This window comes from Cervus elaphus, chromosome 5 (genome assembly GCF_910594005.1).
Source record: "Cervus elaphus chromosome 5, mCerEla1.1, whole genome shotgun sequence".
NCBI lineage: Eukaryota > Metazoa > Chordata > Mammalia > Artiodactyla > Cervidae > Cervus > Cervus elaphus.
Window position 1 is genome coordinate 57,971,393 of NC_057819.1, and position 24,149 is coordinate 57,995,541.

The 24,149-nt window shown below is 41.6% G+C and overlaps 1 protein-coding gene across 3 annotated transcripts in view; it reads right to left on the reverse strand.

Moving 5' to 3' along the window:
• SLC10A7 (solute carrier family 10 member 7) overlaps positions 1-24,149 on the reverse strand; it is a 287,835-nt gene that overhangs the window by 59,734 nt on the left and 203,952 nt on the right. For 2 of the 3 annotated variants that reach the window (XM_043902560.1, XM_043902559.1), the window contains one exon: positions 15,029-15,064. In XM_043902560.1, the coding sequence (XP_043758495.1) occupies positions 15,029-15,064 (36 nt within the window). Of the gene's footprint in view, positions 1-10,427; positions 12,418-15,028; positions 15,065-24,149 lie in introns of those variants that run through there. The other variant, XM_043902561.1, reaches the window with a different exon arrangement.

Sequence of the window (24,149 nt, forward strand, 5' to 3'; positions counted from 1 at the left end):
GGGCCTCAGGTTCAATCCCTGCTCAGGGAACTAGATCCCACACGCCACAGCCAAGAGCCCATGTGCCACAATGAAGATCAAATATCCTGTGTGCTGCAACGAAGACCCAGTGCAGCCAAATATATAAATAATTTTTTTGTTTTTAAAAAAAGAGAGAGAAGGGATAAGCTAATCCAGTATATACAAGGGCTGCTTCAGGGCATTAGGATTTAATTTTCTAACCTGGCAGAGGAAGGCTGAGTTGAATGAAGCAAGACTGGCTGCTATCGATCCATTCAACTTAGAAACTATTTGATTTGGAAAGTATCTGGATGGACCAGTCAGTGAGATTTTATGGGGCCCAACTAACCAGACTCAGAAAGACAGATAAGTTCTTGATGAAGAGACGCCGGCTGTCTGTAAAATCATAGTTATCAACCTACTGTTAGAAAACAGATGGTGCGTTTAAATCACTCCTGTAAGTGAGCTGACCTGTGAATTGTCATTAACGCACCAGGTCCTCACTTGCCCTGCTGTGTAATCAGCCTTTTATCTCCTACCAGGGAAATCCATTAGCCACAGGCACCACGACTATTTGTGTCTCCTCTCAGCTATTAAAACATTATTGTATTAAATAATTCACCCCCGATGACTGGTCTTTGCTCTCATGAGTGCCACATTCAGAGAAAAAGAAGAATAGGTATTTACAGTTCAGACTGTAGAGGAGGAAATCAGCAGGAAGGCACTGCAGGCTGACGGAGCGAGCAAGATGCGTCCCCTTCCCGCCCAGTCTGGCCCCTCCCCGGCCCCTGCCACCCAGAGCCCAGCCCCAAGGAAGGGAAAGAGGAGGAGACCTGCTTACCAGTGGGTCTCCATCTTTTCTTACTTTTTTTTGATGCGACCACTTTCTAAAGTTTTCACTGAATTTGTTAAAATACTGCTTTTGATTTATGTTTTGGTTTTTTGACCACCAGGCATGTAGGATTTCAGCTCCCTGACCAAGGATCGAACCTGCACCCACTTCACTGGAAGCACTGATTCTTAACCGCTGGACCAGCAGGGAAGTCCCTGCATCTAACTTTCTCATGCCCACACACAGACATGCGCATAAACACTGTCCCCTTCCCGTCACAAAGACAAGGCGTGCACACAGGAGACAGAGAGGGTCACCGGCTTCCATCCCCCGAGCTTAGATTCCCATCTCGCCCTAAAACTGCGGTCCAGCCTTCTCTCATTCTGCTGCCCCTGATCTCACAGGGATACATGCAAACTGCACTGATAACTTACTCAAAATCAATGACTGAAATGTGTAACAGCCGACAGGCTCAATGGAAAGTGACTACCATTTATATCAAAATTAAGAATATGGTTGTTAAAAAGCTGTACTGATTCAGCTGCATTTATCAAACTAAAGATGGGTTATGGGCATGGAAGATGTATGGTCTGTGGAGGAAATGATCCTTTTTATATCTAGATGCATGGTCTTTTTCCTTTCCTGAGCAACAAAGAAAAAAATAGGCTTTAAATGATTTTTTTTAAAGATTAAAAATATAGGTAAAACATTTCTTTGGGTTATATGCTAATTGAAAACATGAGATCAAAAGGTTATCTTCCAATAATTGATAGAAACTACATACAACGGTACGTTCTGGTTATTCAAAGCTCAATGGGAGGGGATCCATCTTACTTGCTTCAGGAACAAATTATGATAAGTGTGGAGCTACTGGGTCAATCGCGGGGTAATTTCTCTTCAAGGGCTTTATGCTTTATTATCATTTTCTCCAGGCTTCCCTGGTGGTTCAGAGTGGTGGTAAAGAATCTGCCTGCAAGGCAGGAGACCCAGGTTCGATTCCTATGTCAGGAAGATCCCCTGGAGAAGGGAATGGCAACCCACTCTAGTACTCTTGCCTGGAGAATCCCATGGATAGAGGAGCCTGGCAGGCTACAGTCCATAGGGTTGCAGGGTCAGACACAACTGAGCGACTAACACTCAAACACACACACACACATTTTCTACATCACACACAAGTGACCCCTCAGAGACGCCCCCATCGTTGGGCATATACTACAAAAAATAACAGTACTGTGCATGACACTAATGACTGGATTCGTTGTTTTTGTTTACATTGATGGGATCAAAAGTTGGAGGATTTTCTATCACAGGTGCCAATTACTAGAGAAACTAATGATGACCGTGGCCTCAAAAGCTGCCACTGATGTCTCTTGCCCATGCTAACGTTGCTCCTCTGTGAATTCCTATGAAATTCAGTCTGAATCACAGAATGGTAGTTTATTTTTCCTGTAAATTTCTCCATAATCTTTATTCTTATTTACTCACAGAAGGTTTAAGCTTTTTCAAGGCAATAATTATACCTCATTCTGTTTATCCTTCCTATGTTACTTAGAATATACATGTCCAGGAAGTAGTAACTAAGTGTTGATAACATGCCTTAAAACCACCTGTCTGAGACTTTCTTGGTGGTCCAGTGGTTAAGATTTTGGCTTCCAAGGCAGGGGGTGTGGGTTTAATCCCTCTTCAGGGAGATAAGATCCCACATGCCTTGAGGCCAAAAAACCAAGACAGAAAACAGAAGGAACAGTATAACAAATTTAATAAAGACTTACAAATGGCCCACATGAAAAAAATCTTAAAAAAAATAAATAAATAAAACCACCTGTCTCCGAGGAGGCATGTTTTGTAAGCACAACAGGAAGGAATGCTGCCCGAAAGTGCCCTGTGTTCTTAACCAGCCATGCGGTCTCAAGAACCACAAAACCTCTTTGAACTTAACTTTTCTCATATGAGTGAGGATATACCTGCTTCTGAAGGTACTCATGCTCCTCACATGTAATTATGTAGAAAGTACTGTGTGCTGTTCTGTTGCTTAGTTGCTCAGTCTGACTCTCTGTGGCCCCACGGACTGTAGCCCACCAGGCTCCTCTGTCCAACGTGATTCTCCAGGAAAGAATACTGGAGTTGGTTGCCATGCTCTCCTCCAGGGGATCTTCCCAACCCAGGAATCGAACCGGGGTCTCCAGCATTGCAGGTGGATTCTTTACCAGCTGAGCTACCCAGGAAGCCCCACAAAGTACCATATAGCAACTAACACACAACACAACAGCTACTCAATAAAGATTTTTCTACCTCTCCCTCCACCACCTGCCCCTCATCTCTGGAAAAATAAGGTTTCCTATACAGTGTCGTGAGAATTCAAGCCTATTGGAATTAAAAACTGCTGAAACAGAAAGTGACAGAAGAGACAGACTAATGGAACATACAGTCAGCCGAGAAACAGGGTGTGGTGTGCACCATGGGGTTATGCATACATGTTTGTGTGTGTGCACATGTGTGTATACATGTCCAGTTATCACAATGGCATTGAAATATCTGCTTGATGAGGGGCCAGATTTCTAAGAAATCAAGTCATAAATCAAGTCATAGAAAATCAGTTGATATAATAACAGAGCTGGTGGTGCTCCCACTTACTTAAGGGGAGCTTACATGCTAATGAATGGGTAAGCATGTGGTAAATGTTTATTAAATATTCTCAGGTATTGACCTGGTGGCTCAGATGGTAAAAAATATGCCTGCAAAGCAGAAGACCCAGGTTCGATCCCTGGATCAGGAAAATCCTCTGGAGGAGGGAATGGCAACCCAATCCAGTATTCTTGCCTTGGAGAATTCCACGGACAAAGGTGCCTGGACGGCTACAGTCCATAGCATCACAAAGTGTCACACACAACTGAGCAACTCACACACACACACACGCACACACTCACACACACACACGGTATTGATGTGACCACCCCCCACAGGGAATACTGTCTGATCTATAACTCTGAGGATGTGACTTTCAGCAGAGTTTCCACTCTACACGTTTCCAGAGCTCTTGATGGTCAGTTGACCTCTGCGGCTAGGGGGGAAATGAGGCCTTGATCTGCAATTCTAATGGCACAAATTCAAAGTGCTACTGACCTTTCCCTGACAAGCATGAACTTATTTAAATAAACTGATGGTCTGCAAAATCATGGGGCTTGAGATATGGTAACACCATCCAATATCTGGTCTCCTTATATCACAATTGCATTGAATTAGACTGACCTGTTCTACAGTATGAACACAGTTATTTCTGACCATCTTTGTTTTAACTTTAGAGGCAGTAAGACAGAAGTTTGGACATTGCTTCCTTTCATTCCTCAGTCACCGAGATGAGGCTGGGAAGAAGGTGTGAGGAGGCTGCTAAGGAGACTCAGCGGAACAAGAGTCCACAGAGGTGGCAGCTTCTTGCTGCCTGCTGGCTGGTCCTGACCCCACAGCCTAAGCCCTTGACTCAGCACCAGGGCCTCGCCATCTTCATCACCCACAACACTGTGTTTCAAGCTTTCAAAGCTCTCTCCACCATTCTTCTCTGTTATTTGCTGTTGAAAAAAAACTATAATGATGGCTGGTAAACATAGTATTAGTGAAAAACCACATCAAAAAAAAGGAAAAATTTGCAAGTTTCAAGTGATGTTAGGCATAACTGAGAATCATGAACCATGCACATGAAAAGACCCTGAAGTAGGACATCCCTTGAGAAATATTAGAAGTTTCCATCTACTTCTCTCTCTCCTCAAATTAGAAGTTTTCTTTCAAAAAGGGAACCCTCCTACACTGTTGGTAGGAATGTCAATTGACGCAGCCACTATGGAAAACAGTATGGAGTTTCCTCAAAAAAAACTAAAAATAGAGCTACCATATGACCCAGCAATTCCTTTCCTGGGTATATATCCAGACAAAATATTAATTCAAAAAGATACACGCACCCATACGTTCATAGCAGCACTATTTACAATAGTCAACACATAGAAACAATCTAAGTGCTCATCGACAAATGAATGGATAAAGATGTGGTGTGTATATACATATACAAATGGAATATTACTCGGCCATAAAAAGAATGAAACAATGCCAACTGCAGCAAAATGGATAGAACTACAGATTATCATACTAAGTGAAGTAAGTCAAAAAGAGAAATACAAATGCCATATGATATCATTTCTATGTGGAATTTAAAATATGACACAAATGAACTTATCTACAAGACAGAAACAGATTCACAGACACACAGAACAGACTTGAGGTTGCCAAGGAGGTGGAGAGGTGGGGAAGAGACGGACTGGGAGTTTGGGATTAGCAGATGCAAACTATTGCATACAGGATGGGTGAACAACAAGGCCCTCGTGTACAGCACAGCGAACTACATGCAATGTCCTGTGATAAATCATCATGGAAAAAGAATGAAAAGTAATATATATATAACTGAGTCACTTTGAGTATATAGTAACACAACATTGTAAATCAACTATACTTCAATAAAATAAAAAATTTAAGTTTTTCAGTAAAAATTCATTGTAAAAAAACACTTTTGTTGAATGACTTTTTTTTTAGTAATCTCCCTTGAAATATTATACTTGTGGTATAATTTTTGCTTTGGATTTTAATTACCTGTGAATATATTCTATTTTCTTTATTAAATCATAAATTCTTTGAGGGAAGAATCAATGTCAGGTTGGTGTTTGCAATATTCACAGTGCACAGTAGTCATTCAAACACTGAATAAAAGAATGGCTGTTTTGTTGAACATTATTTAAAAAACTGTACATTATTTTTCACAGCAAATACAAAGTAAGGCTTCATGAATCAGGCTGAGATCCTAACCTTTGAATCTCTTATTTATCATTTGAATCACTCTAATCACTTTTCCCTGGTGTGCTGCAGTCCATGGGGTCGCAAAGAGTCGGACAGGACTGAGCCACTGAACTGAACCGAACCACTACGCAACTATCTTTCTATTCCCCTCCTTTCAACAAATGTTGAATATTTGGCATCAGAGATAAGTTAATGAATAAAATATTCATGGTTCCTGGCCCAGGAGAACAAAATCTAGTGGATGCTTACCACGTGAAATACTGTTTCAGAAGGACAACTCATATAGAATTTCAAATAAGTGAACTTCTATAAGTGTAGTTTTTAGCTAGTTTGTATGCTCAGTTTCTTGGTGGTGTCTGACTCTTTGTGACTCCATGGACCGTAGCCTGACAGGCTCCTCTGTCCATGGAATTTTCCAGGCAAGAATATGGAAGCGGGTTGCTAATTCCTTCTCTAGGGCATCTTCCCCACTCAGGGACTGAACCTGTATCTCCTGCATTGGCAGGTGAATTCTTCATCACTGAGCCACCTGGGAAACTGACAAAGCCTTTATTTATCCTTACAGATTTGAAATCCACAGTTTGATACACATCCACTGACAAAATAAAGACAACAATTTCTGCCTCTGCCAATATCAGAGGTGTGTTATCAAGAAAACTGAGGTGATATATGTAAAGAAAAAAACAAAACAACTTTGAATCTTAGGGGTGAACAGTGTTATTTAGGGAAGTTTCACTGTGCTCACTGCCAGCCACGGTAAATACTGGATTCATTTACACACAAGTTTATAGGATTATAGGCTACAGATAGTTGAAGAATCTTAAAGTTTTAAGTTTTAAGACACAGCCCATCACTAAGGTCTGGACTAAGCAGACCACTGGGGTATTTCATCAGATACATGCTTTTGCAGAAACTTAACATTCTTTTGGGCATTATTTTCTATTTTCTTTTATAAGGTGTCAAATTTAAGTAACTAGCATTGGACTTTCCTGGTGGTTCAGTGGTTAAGAATCTGCCTGCCGATGCAGGGAACACAGGTTTGATCCCTGGTCTGGGAAGATCCCACATGCTGAGGAGCAGCTAAGCCCATGTGCCACAATCCTGAAGCCCGAGCACCCTCCAGCCTGTGCCCAGCAACAAGAGAAGCCTCTGCAGTGAGAATCCTGAGCACCACAGCCAGAGAGTAGCACCCACTTGCTGCAACCAGAGAAAGCCCACATGAGCAGCAAAAGACCCAGCACAGCCAAAAAAACTAAATAAATAAAATTAAAAAAAAAAAACACAAAAAACTAGTACCTGATGATTCTTTACAGTTTACAACATGCTTTCCCATAAACAGACTCATTTCATCTTATCAAAATTCTTACTTTATGGAGGTGAAAACTGAGGCTGAGAAGAGTTATAGAAAATTCACTGTTCACAATAGATGCTGACTGCAGATTGAACCAAAACAAGATGCCCTCTCCCCATACCACACTGCCTCCCCACAACAGACAGTGAGGGAAGTGAAATTAGTCCCTTCAAAATGGCTTTACAGTAAGAAACGAGGCCCTGAAGGTAGAGCAGGTAACCAGGAAATACTAGCCCGAAAAGCCACCCTAGCCTGATTCTTTGATTAGAGGCACCTATCTATCAACCCACACAACTGTGATGTGGTGATATGGTAAGAAAAATAAATTTGTTTTTTGCCCCCTAGCACAGAAGCTCCGAAACCCTCATAATTTCCTGAGTGATGGGGTGATAAGAGCATGTGTTGTTATGTTGTTTGGATTTTGTCCTCAGTACCTGGCACAGAAAGATTCAGAGAACTCCCAGGTTGGAGAATGCATCCATATGCAGGGAGTAGACTCAGCCCAAACTCCATGGCACAAAAGACTCTGCACTTGGGACCCTTCTGGACCCTGCTCTATGTACCTGTTCATCAGGCTGTTTATTTGTTTCCTTTATAAATAACCAGTAATAGTAAATAAAGTGTTTCTCTGGGTTCTGTGAATAGTGGGAGCAAATTACTGAACCCGAGGATGGGGTTGTAGGACCCCCTGATTTGTAGCTAAGTTGGACCAAAGTGTGGGTAACCTGGGAACCACTACTTCAGATTGGCTCCTGAAGTGAGAGGCAGTCTTGTGGGGCTGGACCCTTCACTTGTGAGGGAATATGTATTAAATCTTGTAGTCAGTGTCAAAATGAATCACACTGTAGAATACCCAGTTGGTGTTCCAAGAGAACTGGAAGATTGGTTGTTCTGGAAAACTCGTACCTTTGGCATTAGAAGTACTCTGAGCACAGAAACAATTTTCCTTTACCAAGCATCCATTCAAAAATGCTTGTGGGAACTTCCCTGGTGGTCCAGTGGTTAAGACTGCACTTCCAGTGCAAGAGGTGAGGTTTAGATCCTTGGTCAAGGAGTTAAGAACTGACATGCTGCACAGCTTGGCCAAGAAAATACATTTAAAAAAAAAAAAAAAAAAGCTTGTGAGTGACTTCCACAGCCAGGCATTATTTTGAGCACTGGGTCACAGCAGTGACCAAAACATAAAGTCTCTACTATCTTGTGATGTTTTGCTCTCATTAGGGAAGAGAGATAATAAACACATTAACTGGTGATTAAGATGTTACAGGATAGTAAGTGCTAAGAGCAACAATGAAGCATGGTAGGTGGGGAGGGAGTGAGGGGAATAATAATATGATATATTCTCTCACATGAAGTAGTGAGGAAAGACCTCTCTCCTAAAATGACATTTGACTAGAGATCTGATGAAAGTGAGGGAAGGAGCCTCGGGGGTGGATATCTGGAAGTGGGGAAGTGAGGAGATTTAGGCTGAGCCAGTGCCAAGTGTAGAGATTTTGAGGATGGTCCCTGGGGCTGCTGGACCATCCCATTGCATCTGAGCATCCCATTCACTCGCCCACATGACTATTTCATGTCCTCTCCTTTGTCATCAAATCTCCAACCCCTCCTTGCCTTTTCTTGTCTTCTACTCCTAACCTTATTTGCCACTCCACTGAGAAAATAGGACCAGAGGAGAACTCAACAGGCTCTTATACTTACATCAACCAATTTACCTACATCTCTGCTCATATCTCCTGGTTTCCCTCTCATTACTCTGATGAACTACCTGTGCTTAGGAGGCCATACTCCTGTACACACTAGAACTCATTCCCCTTCTCCTACATGGACAGGGATCCATTAATTATCCCCTCTTTTTTTCTATATCAATTTTTCCTTCTTTAAGTGGATTAATGTATCAATACAAATGAACCTCTCAACACAGAGATGCTAATAATTTTCCCAACCTAAGAAAGAATCCTCTCTGGAGCCTTCACTAACTTTGTTGCTGTCCTATTTTCTGCACACTTTAGAGCACAGTGAATTCTGTCTTTAACTCTTCTTTCTTCATCCATTCTCAAACCTATGTCAATCAGGCTTTCACCTCCACAACTCTGCTGAAATAGCTCTTATTAAGGTTGCCAGTGGCCTCCAACTTATTAAGAATCAATCACCAATTGTTGTACTTTATTTTATCTGAGCTATTACTAGCATTTGAAGTGGTTGGCCCCTTTCTCCCTTCTGAAACACATTCACTGCTAGACTTTTCGGACCCGAGCATCTTTTGGTGTTCTTCCTAAGCAAACTGGATATCTTTGGTCTTCTTTGCAGACCTCCTAACATTAGAATGCCCCAAATGCAGGCTACTGATACTTTCTCTTTCTCTAGTTTTTTTTTAGTGATCTCATCCAATCTAACTCAAAATCCATTTCTATGCTGACCTTTCCCAAATGTGTATCTCTAGTCTAGACCTTCCTCCTGAATTCCAGACATATAGTCAACTGCTTACTTGACTTCCCTCCTTAGATGTCTGAAAGGCATCTTAATCCAGACATGTCCAAGGCTGAATTTGTTCAGCCCTATAGTCTTCCCTATCTTAATAAATGGCAATTCCATAGTTCCAGTTGCACAGGGATGTAGTTACCCTTGATTCGTATCTTTCCCTCACAATTTTTATTCAACCTCTCAGTTCTTTCCAGAAATTAAAAAAACTACTTCCTACCAGATTTATTCAACTAGGCTGGCCCAAGTTAACGGCCTCTCTTGTACTAGCTTTCCAACTGGTCTTCCCGTCTCCACCACGATCCCCTTAACAATCTACTCAACCCAGCATCCAGAATCACTATTTTAAAGAGAATGTCAAAACATGCCACTGCCTTGATCAAAACTCTTCCCATGGTCTCCAGCCTCTCTTGAATAACAATTCAAAGGCCTTATGGAGGACGTTAAGGTCCCCTCTCATTTGGCCTCCACTGCATCTCTGACCTCATCTCCATGTACTCGCCCCCTTGCTGGCCTCCCTACTGTGCCTTAGACACCAGGCACGCTCTCAGGACCTCGGCACTTGCTGTTCCTTCCACCCGGAACATTCTGCCACCAGAACACTCACTCTCTTATCTCCTCTAGGTCTGTGCTCAGTGAGTCTAACCATGACCAGCCTGTTTAAAATAGCAAACACCAACCCACTCTCCTTCCTTACTTTATTTTTTTCTTTAGCACCCACCTTATACAATATATTTTTACTTATTTGTTGGTTCTTTCTTTCCACTAGTATATACCGTAGTAGTAGGGTTCAGTCATGTTTGACTCTTTGAGGCCCCAAGGACTGTAGCCCGCTAGGCTTCTCTGTCCATGGGATTCTTCAGGCAAGAATACTGGAGTGGGTTGCTATTTCTTGCTCCAGAGAATCTGGATGACCCAAGGATCAAACCTGTGTCTCTTAGGTTTCCTGTATTGGAAGGAGGGTTCTTTACCACTAGCACCACCTGGGAAACCCAGTATATATCCTCTATTAAAGCAAAGATATACCTGTTTTGCTCATTGCTATATACTTGGCACCCAGGAAAGTGTCTGGTATATTGGAAGAACTCAACACATACTACTGAATGAGTGATGAGTAAGTTTAAATAGCTTTTTGGAGGAACTGGGTTATAAAAGAGGTCACAGAAGTGCAGTGCACATAGGATAGGGTGAAATTTAATTTTTGAGATGTGTAATATGACAGAATGCTTACATGCACATAGAAATGATCCAGAAGAGATAGAAAATTTAACGACATAGGAGAAGGAGGGAAATCTGTGTAGCTCCTGTTGTCAAGTAGGAAAAGGGATGGCACAACTGGAGGGACTAGCCTTAGATGGAAGCAAAGATCATTCATCCACAGAAAGAGGAGAGAAGGTGAAGAATATAGACACAAATGGATGGGATCTTATAAATTTGTCTGATTGCTTTTGACTTCTTCATCAGTTAATTTCCTTTTTGCATCAGTTGAGATGAAAAAAGAAAAGAGGCAATGGAGATTTGAGAAGGTGTGAAATGATTCTCTAGAGAGTGGGAATGTCTGTTAATTAGGGGAAGGGAGTAGGACTGCCGGGCTCATTTACAATTAGTTGTCATGAATTTCGAATGAGACCAGTCAGCATGAGAGTGGGTGCTCCAGTGTGTTCAGGTATAAATACAAAAAGGTCTAAAGTTGGATTTAAGCAGACTTGGCACTTGCCAGGCAAACAGGAAGCAATACGAGATGAGCAAGGTTGTTGATGGTGGATGTAACAAAGTAATTACAGTGATGAACCATGAGATCCACGCTTGGTCAGATGGAATGTGAGGATAAGAGGGTGAGGTAGGGCGGATTTGCTAGAAGCATTGTGAAGGTGATAAGGTAAATAAACTGGCCCTTCTGGCAAGTTTGAAGAATTCTTAATTTGTGGAGTAAGTTACAAAGATAGGAGGTGTCAGTAGGAGAAGATATTTGAAAATAGGATTATGGAAGGACGCTGTTATTGGCAGCTAATAAGTCAAGGGTCTGACTGCAGAGATGACTGGCTGGGATTAAATGGAAGGCAATCTAATTGGAGAAGGGGTCAAGAATTTAGAGGCCAACGTATTGGATAGGTCAACCATGTGAATATTGAAAACACCTAGAGTCAATCCAAGTGTACTGTTAAAAAAGGGACAATGGAAAGGTGCAAACATTTTTCTAGACTCTTAGAGCATGACCTAGCATTCCACTGACAGTTTACAAGAAGCAGCAGAAGGTACTATAGGTGTACAGCATTACCTTTAAAGGTAGTAGGGGATTTTATGGAGAAGGCATGAGAAGTGATCTGGAATTGGTAATGAGGTGCAAGAAAGACACCTTATTCCCCTTTAAGGCTCAGTAATATGAAAGGTGCCAGCAGCAGAAACATGAATCAGAAGACAGCATTCAATTGGAGTAAGGTAGTAACAGGAACATTCTGAGAAGATATTGAGAATACAGACAACTGAGATTCCATCAGCAAAAATGGCTTTTACTAGCTACTGTGCCTGACTATCTAGAAATTCCCATTTCTAATGATGATAAAAAGACAATTCAATTTTCATGGGCTGTATTAGTTTTTTTTTTACTTTCGTAACAAAACACCACAAACCGGGTGGCTTAAAAAAACAGAAATGTATTGCTTCACAGTTGTGGAAACTGTAGGTCTGAAATCAAGCAAGACCGTGGTCCCTCTTAAATCCGTAGAGAATTCTTCCTTGTCTCTTCTAGCTTTTGAAGTTTGCTGGCAACCCCTGGTGCTCCTTGGCGTGCAGATGCATCACTCTAATCTCTGCCTCCATCATGACATGGCATTCTCCCTGTGGGTCTCTGACTCGTCTTCTTTAAGGACACCAGTCACCTTGGCTTCCCTGGCGGCTCAGACGGTAAAGCATCTGCCTGCAGTGCGACAGACCTGGGTTCAATCCCTGGGTCAGGAAGATCCTCTGGAGGAGGGCATGGCAACCCATTCCCGTACTCTTGCCTGGAAAATTCCACAGATGGAGGAGACTACCTACATGGAGGTAGGCTACAGTCCATGGGATCACAAAGAGTCAGACATGACTGAGCAACCTCACTGGTTCACTGGTCATGTTGGATTAAGGACCCACCCTATCCCAGTTTGACATCATCTTAACTAATTACAACTGCAATACCCCTATTTCAAATAAGGCCACATTCGGACGCACTAGAGAGTAGAGGGGCTTCCCAGGTGGTGCTAGTGGTAACGGAACCACCTGCCAATGCAGGAGACATAAGGGTGTGGGTTTGATCCCTGAGTCAGGGAGATCCCCTGGAGGAGGGCATGGCAACCCACTCCAGTATTCTTGCCTGGGAAATCCCATGGACAGAGGAGCCTGGTGGGCTACAGTCCATAGGGACCCAGAGAGTCAGACACAACTTAGCGACTTCACACACACACACACACACACACACACAGGGATTAGAACTTCAACCTATCTTTTAGGGAAATACAACATATCATTTGGGTTAACCACAGCAGAACTGTTGATGAAAAACACTGCATTTTTAATGAAATGTAAGTCAATCAGATTTTTGTTCTACGCAGTAAGTGAAGCCTAGTCACCCAAGTGTTTAAGCAATTCCCATTGTTTGTAAAAATGCACACCAACCTAAACAGACAAAAATCGTTATATACTGTGTAAGTGATTTTAAGTCATATAATATAGAAATAGCCACTGAAGTCGTGTGATGGTGCCATTTAACCTAGTGGAACAGCCCAGTTAGCTCAAAAGGGAGGCATTAAGCATTTGAGTTGAGGGTCTTGGGGTCTCTTTCACTATTCTTGTGCCTTGATGATTTAAAAATGTTGAGCCAACTAAAGCTCACAAGTCTAAGGGTCTAAGAGTGGGCAAACTTGCAATAGCATGACACCATTAATATTAACCAGCGGGGCACATCTTGCCTATAGCATGGCAACAGGTAGGAAAGGGAGAAAGGTTCTCACTTGCTTCTTTGGTCACAAGTTCAAACAGTGTCTCAAAAGACTCCAGGCTCTGAGATACTCAAAAGTCCTACCTTGGTCTCAGCCCCCTAGCTGTGACTGTGATCTTTTTCAAAGGGTTGTGGAGTAAGAGATGCTACTCTTCTGCAATGGAGAAAGCCTAGGCCACATACTGTTGGACATTCTGTATATGCCCAGCTCTACACGGCTTCTCTGGCTCACTGCCACTGCGGACCCCAGGCTGGCCTGCACCCTGTGGCCACTGAGGGCTGTTCCTAGGAAGTTACTGTCCCAGGTCCTGGAGAAAAACACTGAGGGATGATCCTAGCTCTCACATTTAGTGAGCAGGTAGATATAGACCAAGTCTTTTCTTCCCAATGAATGCAAATAACATTCACTTCATTTTCAGTGTAACTCATGGCAAATTCTGAACTGGTGATTCTAAATAAATGAGGTCTGTTATGCTGTGGGAAGTGATGTGGTTATTGACACTCCTTACCTTCTAAGGACAGAGGTGGCATTTCAAACGGCATGGTAAAGCTGAGGATTATTACTGGCAGGTAATGTCTTTCATGAAAGATGCAAAATCCAACTGTTTAGTAAGGCATCTTTTTCTCTCCACTTCCCACACAGCTTGTAAGAAATGAAGTCCCTCACTCTATTACTTTAATTGAATTCCAACTTGGGTAATTACACTATAATTAAATAAATTTTCCCCACAGTTTTAATTCACTGACAAATAGTGCTAGTCAAACAGCTACATTTCACTTCTAGAAACACATCCCCACTCTATTTCAGTGATGAGTGGAGTGATTTATATTTGGGAGATGTTGTGTATGAAAAATGCACAGTTCATAAAATATTTTAGGTATCATTCATGATTACATATGCTTTTCTCAGCATGAGATAACATTAATTTCATTATAATCTCTCATCTAATTTCTCATATGCCTAGTGCCAAAAAAGAAATAAGATAGGTAATTAGCATTTTTTATTTTCAGAACAACTTTTGCTACTGGTGTACCAGTAGCTTATATTAGTTTTTCTTTTCCTGAAGCACATCCTTGGGAGCAGACTGGGGTAGGTGTTACTGTTTCCCACTCTACAGATGAAAAAATCGGGGCAGTATTCCCCAGAGTGAGAAAGCCATTTCCTATCAGTACCAGCACTGGGAACTAAGGTTTGTCTGGTCCCCTGGAACAAGGCTCTTTCTATCAACCTAGATCATTAGTAATCACTTTAGTCTTACTAATGTGAAAATAAAGTGTAGCACATTTTTGACCTATGTCACAGGGTGCTAATTTGTAATAATTAATGATTTAGCCAGGAGTCAGAGGCCTGATAAATGGGTCCTGCTGCTGTCTGCGATTATGAGACTACAGAGATTCTGACTTTGTACAGCTCACCCGGAAGAACAGTTCAAAATATGATGCCAAGTGGTGTAAAAAGATTTCAATTTCAGTTTTTTTTTTCCTAAATATCTTTCTTAAAGGGTTGTAGATGGCTTTTAATAAAAGATATTAAAAACAACATGAAAATACTCACAAAAAGCAGCAGTAGCAGGGGCGTGACAACGATGCCCTGAAAGAAATAAAAGAAAATGATGATCATATATCAGCCTGGAGAGCAGGAGATTTTCTTTGCCATTTTAAACCCTGATGCACAGAAATGCTTATCCTTCCTATTTCTGTTTAATAAAATCTAGGAGATAAAGAAGAGGGAGGCCCACTCTTGGCTCTCCTGACCACAAGGCCTTAGCATCTCCAGTATAGTTATTCATATCTCAGATCATTTAAAGTATAACTACCAATCTTCCTTCAACTTGTCTTCCCTTTTTCAAGCCTAAGTTCCCTTCCATGTTGCATATGCATCACTTGGGTGAAAGCTGGCAAGCTTTCTCACTCCAAGGCTTTCAACTCTAACTTGGATAAAGTGCCCCCTTTCAAGAGGAGACAGGTGGTTTAGTCCCAATTGGGGTCCTCTCCTGAGCAAAGACCACGTCAGCTGTGATGAATGAGATGTCGTGATTTTGTAATGTGAACTGATCTCCCTGAGGAAACGAGCTGGGATCTCAAAACTCATTTCACTTGATTAGACTCCATGTCTCCATGGTGGAAGGCAAGTCTTTCATCTAATTCAGCCACTGAGGACCACCTCGGTCCCTCTGTCTCCCTGAGGCAGGAAGGAGCAAAAGATTTGTTTTCTTCGATGACAGGGAACAGTTTGAGGCTGTTGTTGATGAGGCAGGATACAGCTTTTAGGTTTCTTAAAGGTAAATCTTTAAAACTAGGTGTTTGAGTTGGGAGTTAATATGACGGGTCTCCGTTTTAGAGCAGCAGCTGATGATTTGCAACCTTAGTTGTTCCTTTATCTTGCAACACTTTATTATGATTTATAGAAGAAAAAGCATTTCATCCTTTTATTAGCGAATCTACTTGGACCTTTAAAATTCCAAAGAGTCTGTGAGTCTGTGCGTGTGTGTGTGTGAGACAGAGACAGACAGAGACAATACTGTGACCAGGATCCAGTTTTGGGACCTCTCCATTACTTTTGGGGAAAAGGTCTTTTGGTATTAATATATGGAAGCCCCTTTGTCATTACAGTAACTAAATTCTTTTGACTGTGGCCCAAAGGAATGGCTTACCTTATATGAACATTGCTACCATAACTTTCTTAGGCATATACACATGTGAATATCCACACACCGACTTGCTTTATTGTTAAATAATAGAATAAATGCTTCTTTATTGTGCAAACTTTTGCAATTGGCAATAGGGAATACTGCATTTTAAGTGCTATATTTTAAAGTCTATTTATTAAAACATGTATTGTGGCTTCTTAGCTCCATCGGTGTCTAGGAAGCAAGTTCTCATCAGCATCGTTTAGAAGAGTGCCATGTACAAAATGCCAAAACAATTTTTAAGAGCTACTGTCCTTCAATGACATGGAATCTATTCAGGCTGTAGGAATAATTCTGAACTTTGCAAGGCCATGCAGAAACAGAAATATCTGGTTATTTTAGTCTATGTGGGAGCCATCTGATTTCAAGTCAATTTGTTTAAATGTTTATTGAACGTCCACTTATACACGCCAGGCATGGTTCTAATTAATTAGAAGAATTAATGAAAACTGATCTGGCAGAAAGGGGGTTAGGGTATCCCAGGAAGAGTGAAGGACCTTTGCAAAACTCTATAAAGTTGAGCAGGGAGGAAAGAAAAGTATCAGGTGGAGGATTCAGAGGCCAGATCATCAAAGGTCTTGGGGGCCAGGAGAGGGAGCTTCCAGTTGATCCTTCTAACATTGGCAAACTGTTAGAGAACTTAAGGGAGCGAGGTGGTGTAATGAGTTAGTAAATAATTTGGTATATGGAGAATGGATTTGACTTTGCTTATTAACTGAGCCAGTTTTACCCTTGTTATCTATCAGTTCACCTAAATTTAGGTTAAAGAAAATAGAAACTTATATTTGTGTTTACTGTGGAATTTCAATAGCACTAATGATGTTTTTGAGAAACAGTATGATATCTATGATAGGATAAGAACTCTCCCCCGGCCTCGACTCAAGAAGAAGGCTGAGCATCATCACCATTCTGGAGACATCTGTCTTGTATCAGAGGAGTAGAAGTTACACTGGTGCTGTATAACATGGGGGGACTGATGTTCTTCTTGGTGCCCTTTCATTTTCTTTGCAATAATGGACTAGTAATAGTATTTGTAATGATATCAGTACTATTAATGGTATTTTGCTTCAGTACTTTTATGCATATTGTAAAATTTGACCTTCCTCTATTGACGGGGTTGGGTTCATAACAGCCCCACTTTATGGATGAGAAGACTCTTGAGAGTCCCTTGGACTGCAAGGAGATCAAACCAGTCAATCCTACAGGAAATCAACTCTGAATATTCATCGGAAGGACTGATGCTGAAGCTGAAGCTCCAATACTTTGGCCACCTGATGAGAAGAATTCAGTCACTGGAAAAGACCCTGATGCTGGGAAAGATTGAGGGCAGGAGGAGAAGGTGAGGACAGAGGATGAAATGGTTGGATGGCATCACCAAACTGATGGACATGAGTTTGAGCAAGCTCCAGGAGCTGGTGATGGACAGAGAAGCCTGGCATGCTGCGGTCCATGGGGTCGCAAAGAGTCGGACGTGACTGAGCAACTGAACAACAACAACAATGACAATGGATGAGGAAACTGAGGTTCAGAATAGTCAAGCAAACTGGCCCCAAGCCACACAGCAAGTTAAATGGCAAAGATTGGACTAGAGCCTGTGTTGCCCAGCTCCAAACCCTGACCTGACCCTACTATAGCACTGTTCTCTGAGTAGCAGATTAACAAACAGTACGGTTTCCTACATGGTTCTGCTTGCAACATACATGTAGTAATTAGTTGAGGTGTGATCTTGGCCTCCGTTGATTACCAGTTCTTGGAAATGGCCTTGTTCTGGAAGGCAGAGCACTATTATCTGCAGATTTTCCTGCTTGAATATTTCAAGTATATGGTCACTAATACACAACAGTTCTTACAAGGACTTAAGATACATGTTCCTAAGATGTGAAAATTTTTCTAGTGAATAGAATGAATCTTCTAATTCTACATTCAGAATTCCTCATTATTTTCTCAAAATGGCTATTCATGTTCATTAGCTGTTACACAATGCTGAAATTTGTTTTTCAGTTGTATTAGGCAATGAGTCAGCCACAGTGCCATTATTCTGACAAGAGACCATAATTACATTTTAGTGAAGTTGTTCTAATTATTTTCTTTTCTTTTTTTTTTAGCCACACTGTGCTAGCATGTGGGATCTTACACTCCCAACCAGGGATCAAAACCACACCCTCTGAAGTGGAAGCACAGAGACTTTAACCACTGGACCACCAGGGAAGTCCCACTGTTCCAATTACTATAAAATAAAATAGCTGATATTTATGGAGTAGTTGTACCAGAAGAAGCACTAAGAAGTTTATGTGTGTTATCTTATGGAACTCTCACAACAACCCCATGAAGCAGGTACTAAGCTTCTCTGGTGGTTCAGTGGTAAAGAATCCGCTTGCTAATGCAGGAGACGCAGGTTTGATCTCTGGGTCCGGAAGATCTCCTGGAGAAGGAAATGGCAACCCACTCCAGTGTTCTTGCCTGGGAAATCCCACGGACAGAGGAGCCTGGGAGGCTATAGTCCATGGGGTGGCAGAGAGTCGGACACGACTGAGTGACTGAATAACAAGCAGGGAAGGAAACTGAGTCTCAGAGACACTGGGCGAAACGGGAAAAGGCGATGTCAGGCACTGCATCTCTGACTCCAAATTTGCCTGACTCCAAAGCCTGTGATCCTGAGTGGTATAAATGAAACCTTTGCAGTCTTACACTATTTCCCTGGGTTTATATTTGAAGAATAAATTTGAAAGGAGCTTCAAACTCAGTACGTCTTTTTAATGACATGAAACAAATTGAGATATAAGCCTTTGTGTGACATGGCTGATATATATATGTATATATTTTAAGTCTGGATTTTGCAAATATCAATGGTGAAAAGGGTAAACTAAAAAATTTAAACTGTGAATGCAACTGTCCTTGGAAGCTGGAAAATCAAATAAATGTGCTATTTTCTCTCAAATAGATCTGATTCCTTCTCTTTTCTCTTTCCCAAGTAAATCCTACACAGATGGATAAAGCAAAGAAGTGGTGAATGGGCACTTCCAGCAAAAGATGCTGCCCATCTCTTTGCAGATTCAAGGTCAAACATTGTTTTAGCATCCTTGCAATTGAGATGGTGTGCTAAGCTTTCTTTTTGCAACACCTGAAGAAGTCAAGTCACAAAGCGACTTTGTCTCTGAAAAACCTTTAGAAAATCCATTTACACCTCTGATGTGAATGACCGGGTAAATATATTTCAATGACTTCAGTAGAAAGGAGAAAAAAACAAACAAAAAACTGTCAAACCTGAGACATTGAGATTCAGCCACATTAAAATACAAGCCAACCCCCCTACCTCTGCAAGTAACAACAAAAACAACAAAACTGTGACTGCACTTCTCTCAGGAGTAGGACTTGCACAAAAGGCAAAACTGAAGTAAATTGTCATTTTTTAAAAGTAGAAAAAATTATCAAAAGGCTTTGTTGCAACAACTATCGTGATCACACAGCTACTAAAACTAACATAAGGCTTCTGTCTCCAGGATATGAAATGTTAAGCCATGGAAGAGGTGCTTTTTACTTTTTAATAAAAGGGCAATAACTCAATTTTCACAAAAACACAGAATCAAGGTTTTGTAAGGGATCTTAGATGAGACTGATCCAGTCCTCATCTGAAACGTGACCCTCCTCTGTCCGTTACTTGCCCCTGATACAACGCCGTGATAGTCAAGCTCTTGCCCGAGAATGTGCAGACAGACAGTAGTTCCTGCTCTCAAGGCACACAGGCCCCAGCGGACACTCTTTCACAATAAGGAAGTCTTTCTTAGTCTGAGCCCACTTTCGCTGCTGCCCTGTCATCCCCTTGGAGGAACATAGGGCACGTCAACACCCTTCTTTCTAGTGACGGCCTTTTAGCTGCTGCTTTGGAATGCTGTACATAAAATCTATGCACTCTTAAACTTATTTCCTCGGGGCTGTATGTTAAGAACGCTGCACTGAACATTTGGGTCTTCATACTAGGTCTTGTCCAGGCTAAAAGTCCCCAGGTCCTCCCAGCCATTCCTCCTGGTGGGGAGGCGTGGTTCTGAGACTTCTTTTAGACATCATCTCATGCAGGTGAACTTAAGAGCCCATAGCACTCGCTTCCTAAAAATTGACCAAAACTTGGAAACAAGGTTAAAAGAGGACCGCGTGTCCTTTCACTGTGACCCTGGAGCACTGTCTAATAGGTCAATCCAAGGATTACTTATTACCTAGAGGGATATGCCTTTGACTGACTTTTGTAAGTGAGTGAAAGTCACTCAGTCATGTGCGACTCTGCAACCCCACGGGCTGTAGCCTGCCAGGCTCCTCTGTCCATGGCATTCTCTAGCCCAGAATACTGGAGTGGGTAGCCGTTCCCTTCCCCAAAGGATCTTCTCAACCCAGGGATCGAACCCAGGTCTCCCGTATTGCAGGTGGATTCTTTACTGTCTGAAGCACCAGGGAAGCCACTTTTGATTTACTTCTACTTACTATTGATTAGGGCCCAGACTGTAAGATTACACGTTAACTTACAAAGGTGTGTCTACTAGAGATCAAAATAATTTCTATCTTGTAGAAAAACAACTACAACAGGTAATTACTATTACCTCTGTAATAGGAATTGGCTGGGTTTCCTAGGTGGCACTACTGGTAAAGAATCTTCCTGCCAATGCAGGAAACGTAAGAGACTTGGGTTCGATCCCTGGGTCAGGAAGATTCCCTGGAGGAGGTCATGGCAACCCACTCCAGTGTTCATGCCTGGAGAATCCCATTGACAGAGGAGCCTGGTGGGTTACAGTCCATAGAGTCACAAAGAGCTGGACACGACTAAAGTGACTTAGCATAGCACAGCACACAGCATAGGAATTAGCTCATTTTGTCTGTAACTCAGAGCAAACTTATTTCAGCCTGCTTTTCTCATGGACTACATAGCCCCTATTTCTATCACTTCCTCAAAGCCAACTTTACCAGCCTGCTTGCTCCCTCATTATTCAGTTAAATAAATGTTTGGCATGTATCCATTACACATCTCTAAGAAAGCTGTGGTTTCAACTTTTGAAAATTGTCCTCTAACAATGCCTTTACTCTGAACCTTTATATTTATATTAATGCACTTTTTTTTAAAAAAAGATTAATGCCAACTAAAACTTGCAGATTGTCTTTGTATCTTGTTCTGTGGGCAGTATGTAGTGATAGCTTAAAAAATAGGAGGAAAGTTTAATCTTCAAGAATGAGATGATATCAAATCGACATGTAATGACTGACATTGGCCAACATATTCTAAGCAGTAAATTATAAAGCAGTAGGATGGGGAATTTTGGAGATGCCAGAAATTTTCTTTAATTTTGGCAATGGCTTTATTTATATTTTTGGCCACGCCATGTGGGATCTTAGTTCCCAGATCAGGGGTCGACCCTGTACCCCTGCAGTGGAATCTCAGAGTCTTAACCATTGTACCACCAGGGAAGTCCCCAGAGACAATGAAATTTAAATGAAATGGTTTGGGTATATGGTCTCCAGAGAATATGACCATTATACACATGATGTCAAAATACATAGTTGGATAAACTTTACAGAGGAAAGAAAGAGGCATTAGGAGCCTAGGGAAGGGCAACTGGAAAGAAAGTGGTGGTTGGTTGGTAGGTGAGGCCTATCTCCTCTCCTCTGTCTGTACTTTTCTCTTTGAAACTGGGCCTTCACAGGGTCAGTGCCTTAAAATGCCCAACTAAGCATTTCTGAGTTTCTTCACAGCTCTGTCAGGGGGCAGGGGCGTCTTAGGAGCTGATACGAGCCTTCTGTCTTGTTCACCAGGCAGAGTGCACTACAGCAAAGACAGCTGCATCAGACTATCTGAGCTTGAAAACACCAGCCACCGAAAACATCCAGTTAATTCTCTCTAGTCGGAGTCCACGCTTTCCAAGAAAATGCTGAATAGTAATTTTATTTTCCACGTAGTATTAATATTTCTGATAGGAAGAGAAGACACTCATCAGTTGACATCAGTCCTCTAGAACACAACCACACAGGGATGTGTTGATTACAGCTGAGTTTCTGGGCCCACAAAGCTAAGGGTCTATTCCTTGATTGTGGGGATCCCATAAAGCAGTGCCACCCTGTGAGGCCTCCCAGGAATAGCTGCTGACTTGTCTCAATGTGCTGTGTGCTCAGTCGTGGCAAGCTGTTAGAACCCTATAGCTATAGCCCATCAGGTTGCTCTGTCCTGGGATTCTCCAGGCAAGAATACTGGAGTGGGTTGCCATTTCCTCCTCCAGGGGATCTTCCAGACCCAGGGGTTGAACCTGCATCTCCTGCATTATGGGCAGATTCTTTACTGCTGAGCCACCAGAGAAGACACCATTGAGAAGGCTTGTCTCAATAGCATTCATTTAATTAAACAGACATTTATTGAGTGCCAACTACGTACAGGGGGAAAAGATTCCAAGTCTCCTAAATACATACAACTTTAGCCATTTTGAAGTGAACTTGTACATAAAACTCTAAAAAGTGGTTTCTGTCAAGTCCCTGGAATAATCTTTCAGGACTGTCTTGACAGATCTTTGTTCTTTCTTTCCTATTTTTCTTCTCCTACAACCACTGTTGATTCTCACTAATGCACTTAGAGTGATTTTTAGTTTTTCAAGCCAAGTCTCTGATATGATATGTATTTATTTGATTTTTCATTTCTGTTATGCTACATGCCCATAAGGAGTTTCCATTATAGAAAGCACTTCTACCTTGTCTTTCTGTAACTGCAATGCTTCTGTTGAGAAATGCCTCTATCTTCTTTGGAGAAATGTCTTTTTAGGTCTTCTGCCCATTTTTTGATTGGGTTGTTTGTTTTTCTGGTATTGAGATACATGAGCTGTTTGTATGGCCAAAAAACACATGAAAAAATGCTTAATATTGCTCATTATTAGGGAAATGCAAATCTAAATTACAGTGAGGTATCACCTTACACCAGTCAGAATGGCCATCGTTAAAATATCTACAAACTAAAATATCTATAAATGCTGGAGAGGATGTGGAGAAAAGGGAACACTCTTGTACTGTTGGTGGGAATGTAAATTTATACAGCCACTATGGAAGACAGTATGGAGACTCCTTAGAAAACTAGAAGTAGAACTACCATATGACCCAATAATCCCACTACTGGGCATATTCCCTGAGAAAACCATAATTGAAAGAGACACACGTACCCTAATGTTCACAGCAGCACTTTTTACAACAGCCAGGACATGGAAACAGCCTAGATGTCCATCGACAGAGAATGGATACAGAAATTGTGGTACATATATACAAGGGAATATTACTCAGCCATGAAAAAGGACACATTTGAGTCAGTCCTAATGAGGTGGATGGACCTAGGCCTACTATACAGAATAAGTCAGAAAGAGAAAGACAAATATTGTATATTAATATTGTACATACACATGCTAAATCACTTCAGTTGTGTCCAACTCTTTGTGATGCCATGGACTGTAGCCCAACAGGCTCCTCTGTCCATGGGATTCTCCCAGCAAGAATACTGGAGTGGGTTGCCATTTCCTTCTCTGGTACATACACATGCATATGTAACCTAGACAGATGGTACTGATGTACCTATTTGCAGGGAAGCAATGAAGATGCAGGCATGAACAGACTTGTGGACACAGTCAGGGAAGGGGAGGGTGGGATGACTGAGAGAATGGCATGGAAACATATACATTACCATGTGAAGGATAAATGGCAAGTGGGAGTTTGCTGGGTGACATTGGGAGCTCAACCTGGAGGGGTGGGATGGGGGTGGGAGATGGGAGGTGGTTCAGGAGAGAGGGGACATATATATATACACCTGTGGCTGATCTATGTTGATGTATGGCAGAGGCCAACACAATATTATAATGCGATTATCCTCTAATTTAAAATAAAAGAAAAAAAAAAGAAATGCCTCTATCATCTTATTCTCAAAAAATATATCTACATATATTTATATATCTACCTATGTTTATATCTCACTCTGGGTAT